Genomic DNA, 7,307 nt, shown 5'->3' with positions numbered 1-7,307 from the left:
TAGGTCAACATACTATTATACACCACCCTGCGCCTGTGCTACCCTGTCTTTAGTACTGCTCCACCCTTGGGCAGGGCAGCTGCAACCGTGACAGAGACACCCAATACCGCAAGCACTGTGACTGTGAGCTGCAATAAGTGCACAAGCAACAATGACTTCCATAGGGAATATGGCACCCACCAGCAGAGAGATCCAACAGTGCCCTGACAGTGCAGGTGCTCTACAGCAGCCCCGGAAAGTGGTGACTGCTGTGGCCATCAGCAGAGATGTGGATGAGAGCCATCAAAACCAGAATGATGGATGAGCAAGAAGCCAAGCTTTAACAAAAGACTGTTATGGACATGGGGATGCAATCCCTGGAGACAACTCTGTCAAAAAAACCCTCACAGAAATGGAACTGAAGGCACTACCTGGCTCACCACTGTGAGGGATGACTGCTCAGAAAAATCTACAATATGACAGACACCAGACAGATCCACACCTTAAGCTGGAATTGCAAGACAAGAAAGGCTTGACAGGCACTAAGCTGATATGGCAATGCACTTGTAACTTGCAGGAAGGCTACCAAGGTGCCCAGTGATCACTAAGAGCTATGGAGACATCAAGATCTGAGGAAGGTACAGTGTACAATGCAGAAGACAGACTAACAGAGTTTATACAACGCAGACACATGCTGGAACTGCTTTCCTTGGCACAGTTCCCACATCCTGCTGAGAACTAACCTGCTCCCTTGACTTGCTCCAAGGGAATTGCTCCTGAACAGCTCTGTCCCCTACACTGACTTTAAACCCCTCCCTGCAATTCCCAACTTTGCCCCCTCTCCACAGAGACATCACCCCCCCTCAGCAACCTTCCCTCACCTTCACTTCAGAGGAATGGGGTTCTTAAGCCATTTTCCTTGCTACTCACCAGCAAGCCCAGGCAGGGGAGCCTCAGTACCACTGCCCTGCTCTGGGGCCCACCCACTGCTGGGTGTCCGTGCACCGGGGGCTGACTGCACACACTGACCGTGGTCATGACAGCACCACGGCCCTCATGACCAGGCAAAACCCCCATCGTGGGCCTCTGCATTGCAACCCTCCGATGCCAATCTGACCTCTCCTGCCGTGCCACCTTCAGCGAACAAGTGCCATCCACACCTACCGAGGCATCTCACTTGCCTCACCCATGTCCAGCAGCCTACGGCATCTGCTCAGAGAGGAGATGCACCCTGCGCCCTATCGTGACGCCCCTGTGACTGGAGAAAGGGGTGCAGCAGCACCAGATCCCAAGCACGGTGCGTCCACCAGCCATGCCAGGACAGCAGCTGAGGGCAGCTGGCAGGAAAGGAACAGCGCCCTGGTGGGGCAGGAGCACCCCGGGACCCCCCAGGTGAGAGCGGGATGTCCTGCAGCCATAGGGGAGCTCTGGCTGCCAGCCGTGTGGCCGGGCTGCAGGGCACCATCACAAGTGTTCATGCAAGGGGAGAGCTTCATTCTGGTCAAGCCATGATCAAAATGCTGTTTATATAAACTGAAGAAAAATAAACCTTTGATACAAATAAGTAACAAAATTAATGTAGCATACAATGATGTTTTTTATCTACAATAGCCAACAATACAAAGAATTAGATATAAAAGGTTTTTTGGTCAAAAGTTTACTATACATTTGGAACATCTGTCCCCCTATCTCAAGACTGATCAAATACAAAGAAATTAAGCATAAAGCTTTCCGGCCCTCAAGAGAGGCCATGATTCTAAGACTGAAGAAAAAAACCCTCAAAACCAAAACTACTGAGTCTGTTCTCCAGAACAGATACTTGAATAAAACAAAACTCAGAAAAAAAAATTAAGCTCCACCACCAAACATATTTGCTACAGAGAGCACTGTGATAAAAAAGGAATGTAGTTGATACTGAAACCCTTATGTTACCTATATGATTTAAAAAATCTGTCTTTGGGAGAAGTGAGGTCAGTTTGTAGATACTGTCTAAAGAAAGTGAAAGGGGTGGGAGGGAGAGAATTCTCATTGATGGGATAATTTTGTATTCATTGCACTGCAAAATGACCAAGGACAATGCTTCTGACGATGAAAAACAAACTCCTTCACCGTCAGAGATTATCCTGAAGCCTGAATAACTTCAGGAAATAATTATATCCTGTGTTTTCTCCCCAGTGTTTTCAGTTGGCATTTCTCTGAGGGAGAGGGAGGCTTTCATGAAGATACTTCATGCTCCCATGCTCTGAGAAGTCAGAAACAACATGATTGTCCCCCCTCAGCAACCACTTCGTTGTTAAGAGTCCTTCAATTCCCACTGGTCCACGTGCATGGATACGCGAAGTACTAATTCCCACTTCAGCACCTGCAGGAAACACCCAAAATAAAGGTAGTTAATCCTCTGACGATGTCCACTTCATACTAAATGTTTTTGTACCTCAAAGTAGAAAAATCTGCCTGCCTTTCAGGGAACTGCCATTTTCTCTCTGCTCCTCTCCAAATACCAGTTCCATTTCCCCAACAGAGAAGCTTGAGGAGATTAACTATAAATTATAATGCTACTATAAATTGCAATTAATGCAATTATAAATTGTAATGCTTATTCTTCTGGCTACTACAGTTACTTTCAGAAAGAAAGATGCAACAGAGAGAGAGAGGTATCTCCTACATTGCTCTTACACTGATCTAAGGCATAATCCTTCAAACAAGACAAAAAGCTAAACTAGTAAGGATTATGATCTTGCGTCCTTTTTTATCACATTGAGGAGATATTGGAAGACCTTAACTGGAACTTTTCAGTCAAATGGAACACTGTTCCAGCTAACACAGTAATAGCGTGTAGTAGAGACTTCTGATTTTCTACTTCTTCAAGGAATGTTTCCTTTATCTTCTGCAATTCACAGAAGCTGCACGTGGTTATTTAATCAGTTGATACTCAGTTTAGTTCCTACCCTTCATTCCTTAACACAGCAGGACTCACACACTGGACAGCACCTCAATCTGCCCAGCAGGACTGAAGCACAGCATTCTTTACAGCATCATTAGAAGGAGAAACAAAAGGAAAGCTGTTCAGCAGTTTCACAGCCTGTATTGAATTGTTCTATCACTATACGCATGCAGCATACTTTATTGCAATTGAATAGAGCTTCAAAGGATCCAAAATATCTTTGTGTGGATGAAATTTCTAGGCTTCAACGTTTTGTACAGTACCTTTCCTGAAAACCTTTTATTAGACAGTAAGATAAGAGACTAATCCTATCTTTCAAGAGTCATACTGTCACATTGTTGACACACCACAAAATTCTGCAGTCACAACCCTACAATATCTCCCCTCTTACCAAGTCCAAACCTATAGCCATCAGAGAATCGGGTACTGGCATTCCAGAAAACACAAGCGCTGTCCACATGCTGGAGGAAGAACTCTGCTGTTTTCTCTGGAAAAGAGGCAGAGAAAAATTAAATCCATTACATATAGAATGATCGTGTATGCCAATAAACACTGCATAAAACAGTGAACATACATAACAATACAACTTTCACGTGTGACCTTATCAGACAGTACTTAAACAGCCTGGGCTAAGCCACGCTCATTTTTACCTTCCTCCCAGTACAGTTATCAATTAGACACAATTGTAAGTCTTAGAATAAGCTCACAAAGATTAGAAGCAAGCAAAAAGATGTCTAATTCTAACTCCAGTTTAGTTAAAGAGAGGTTTAGTTGCATGACCAAGGAGAAAGAACAGCTGCCCCGAACAGCATTCTGAGACAGTTAAGCTACAGTCAGCTCTCCATAGTCTCAAACATGGAATTGTTCCAAATACTGAGAAATCCTAAACTCAATTGCTATTGCGAGTACTATTTGAGAACTACTAAGCAGAAATGCCACACATAAGTAACTTGGAGGTCAGTAGCCCTTAGCAACAAGACAGACATTCAAGAGCAACTCTATTTCCAATATAAATCACTAGCTCACCAGGTCCTGTGGCAGTAGTTATGGTATCGAATGCATGCCTTTTAGTGACAAGCATTTAAGCTCAGCAAGAAGTATAGAAACATAAGCCTACTTGACTCACACTGGCCAGCCACAGATCAACATGACCTTAACAGCAGCTGATTCACAGAAGTTCTGGGCTCGGTTTGGTTGGAGAGTCAACCTTTGTCTTGGCACAGCTCTAGTAAGGTTTTGAACTGGCACAGACCCAAGAGACGAACTACTACAATGTATGTAGTTAGTTCCACTAACACCAGGAATTAGCAATCAAACCAAAACAGCAGCTTAAAGAAGGAGCCAGGTCACTAACCATTCTCTGTGATAATAACATCCGTATGGGAACTTCCATACTTGTGGATATGTTCAACAGCCTCTTGAACGCTGTCCACCACCTCAATGCAGCACTCCAGGTCCCCATATTCTATGCGCAGAGATTTCACTTCTGAAGGACTGAATGTCAAGTAAGATGCAAACTTCGGGCCAGCATGAATCTTCACCTGCAACACCAGAAGCATTTTGTTTGTGGCTACTGACCAAACCAGAGCCTTTCAGGTGAAAGTGTAGCTTCTTGTACTCAATATGGGATGGATAGCAGTCCCTGTGGTGTTTTGTTTTGGACTTCTGACTAAACCAGTGTTAAAAACACACCGATGTTTTGGCTGTTGCTGAACAGGGCTTGCACAACATCAAGGTTCTCTCTTCCTCCCTGTTCCAACTCTGTGCCCCTGGTGTGAAGACTGGGAGTGTGCGGGAATTTGGGAGGGGATACAGCCAAGAGCTGACCAGAACTGACCAAAGGGGTGTTCCATGCTGTATAATGTCATGTACTGCAATACAAACTGAGGGGAGGGGGTTTTTGAAGAAGGTAGGCATTGCCCAAGAGACTGGATGGGCATTGTTTTTTAGTGGCAGACAGCAAGTAATTAGCTTTGCCTTGTGGGTATTGCTGGTGGGTTTTTAGTTTTGTTTCAGGGTTTACTTTTTTGTTGGGTTATTTCCTCCTCTTTGTCCCCTTTCTTCTTCCTCTTTCCTTCACTTATTAAGCTATCTTTCAACCTACAAGCTTCCTTGGTTTTGTTCTAATTTTCTCCTCCTGTCCCACTTGGAGCAGGGGAGAGCAAGCAGGCAGCTGGATGATGCTTAGTCACTGAGTGCAATTAATCCACAACATGCATGCAGTGTAAGAGAAATACACCTACACTTTGGGAAACTTGGCACATAGGTGAATTAGTTACGAGGTACAACAAATTACATGCTAGGTTGGCTACCTACCATGACAAACTCTAATCAGGACTCATTTGAAATTACTTAAAGCAATTGCATCACTCAGTCACCAGGCAGAAAAGGCCAGTACAGCACTGCTAGGAAAACAGCTAAAATACCAGCCTTTGTTTTAAGACAGCGACTGCAATGCAGAGAATAACGAAAGGAATGCTTCCAAGTTTGCACCTACAGAAATCTTAAGATCTTGAATTACTTTTGTCCTTTTACTTTATTAATTGATACCAGCCATCTCTGAAGCACATCTAAGACACAAAGGAGTTACTGGGTCCAAAACCAAAAAACCTCACACAGATATTTTTCATTTGTTATAAAGAAAATTTTAACACATTATCAACCTCTGCCAAAACACCTAGACAATGAGAGATAATTTAGAACAGATACAGCACAGAAATTCCATGCAGATGAATTTCCATTCAAACAGGAAATTTTAACAAGAGAAGCATAAATGGGAAATAAGGCATAAGTCTACTAAACATGAAGGCTTTTAAGACAATATCTGTAAACCAGCATTTTTTTGTGCAATTATGAATTACTTTAATTGCATAATCCTGCCCAATATTTGCATATTTCTTGTTGTCAGGTTAGATTAGACAGAGGTAATATCTTCCCCACTGTATAAGGAGATCGGTTAGGGTTGGTGGTGGAAATGCACTGGTACACATATTCCTCCCATCCAAAATACAAACATCTACCTTGCATTCTACCCTTCCCAAGAAACAACTCATCTAGACATTAAAGAGCCCCAAACATTGAGAATTTGCTCCTTGACTACTTACCAGCTTCTTTTAGTATAACCCTTTTAACAGCATCAAAACATATGACTTCTCTATCCTCCATTAATCACTGCCTGTGCACTGTATTTGTCAGATATACAGTACTGTTTGAAAACCCTTGATTTATGTGCAATTCATACTACTTCATGGATACTTCTTCCTGATGCATCTCTGCTATCATTAGTGAAAAAACATTGCTTGTGTCTAGACAACTAATTAGTATGCTGACCTTTTGATATCTTTTGACATACCAGGAGGGAAAATGGCTGGAAACAAAGGGCATCCAAGAGGAAAATTTAAAAAAAACACACGTATTAAGTAAATTCAGAAAGGATGAAAACAGAAGGGAATTCACTTGGGTAAGAAGCTAAATTAATAGATTCAGGAAGACAAGGCTTTGCATCTGACTAAATTTGAAAAGGTAGAGCATGTTTATGCTTTTATGGCAGAAGATTACTTTTGCTATATACAAGGAAGTATATAACAAAGGTATCCCAGTAATCACCTGCAGCTGTACTGAATAAGCTACTTTCAGATCATTTCTACAGAAACACTTGATGCTGTCTGGAGAACCAAAGTTCATTGACATGAACAAAGACACGTGGGTAACTAAAATGTTGTGCCATGGAAACAGGGCTACAATAGCCAGACCAAATGCTTCTAAAGTTTTAGAAAACAAACAGACAAAAAAACACAAAACAAAACACAGATATGAGTGACTAACCTGTTCTACTCTCAACATGTCTATGATCTGATCAAACAACGGGGTTCTCAGCAAGTCTCGATGAATTAAGAGAGTTTCCAGAGCATTACAGGCAGCAGGATATTCACACTTTGAGTCTCTGACTGAGGTTTAAGAGTACATCATTAGTTACATAGCATTTACAACAAAGATTTTTGGATAGTATATAAATTATAAATTACCATAACTACATTGCATACTCCAAAGTTCAATTACACCCATGAGATTCAAGTCACCCTCCCATAGCTTACTTATTCGTGTGACCTTCTCAACACTGGCATCCGTGTCAACATACACATGACAGATCCCTTCACTGTGACCCATCACTGGGATTCCCTTAGCTGCTTTCTGGATATTTCTGACTAGCTGTGATGAACCACGTGGAATGATGAGATCTATCAGCTTATCCAAACGGCAGAGATCTTCTACTTCCTCTCTTGTGTTCACCTGTAGGAGTTGCAATACAAAGAGCTTACAGTTTTACCTCTCAGGTTTTGCCCACACTTTTTATACAAACCATAGCAAACAAATAACTGATTTA

The 7,307-nt window shown here is 42.4% G+C and overlaps 1 protein-coding gene across 6 annotated transcripts in view; it reads right to left on the bottom strand.

Annotated features, from left to right (window-relative positions):
- Positions 1 to 1,532: 1,532 nt before the first annotated feature.
- ALDH18A1 (aldehyde dehydrogenase 18 family member A1) overlaps positions 1,533 to 7,307 on the bottom strand; it is a 32,186-nt gene continuing 26,411 nt past the window's right edge. For all 6 annotated transcript variants that reach the window (XM_058810229.1, XM_058810231.1, XM_058810228.1 and 3 more), the window contains exons 14-18: positions 7,018 to 7,213; positions 6,749 to 6,870; positions 4,278 to 4,464; positions 3,315 to 3,410; positions 1,533 to 2,341 (exon numbers count right to left, since the gene is read on the bottom strand). In XM_058810229.1, coding sequence (XP_058666212.1) covers positions 2,160 to 2,341; positions 3,315 to 3,410; positions 4,278 to 4,464; positions 6,749 to 6,870; positions 7,018 to 7,213 — 783 coding nt within the window. In that variant the 3' untranslated portion in view covers positions 1,533 to 2,159. The remainder of the gene's footprint in view (positions 2,342 to 3,314; positions 3,411 to 4,277; positions 4,465 to 6,748; positions 6,871 to 7,017; positions 7,214 to 7,307) is intronic.

The sequence above is a fragment of the Ammospiza caudacuta genome, chromosome 9 (assembly GCF_027887145.1).
Source record: "Ammospiza caudacuta isolate bAmmCau1 chromosome 9, bAmmCau1.pri, whole genome shotgun sequence".
NCBI lineage: Eukaryota > Metazoa > Chordata > Aves > Passeriformes > Passerellidae > Ammospiza > Ammospiza caudacuta.
This window is presented reverse-complemented; position numbering and strand designations above follow the sequence as displayed.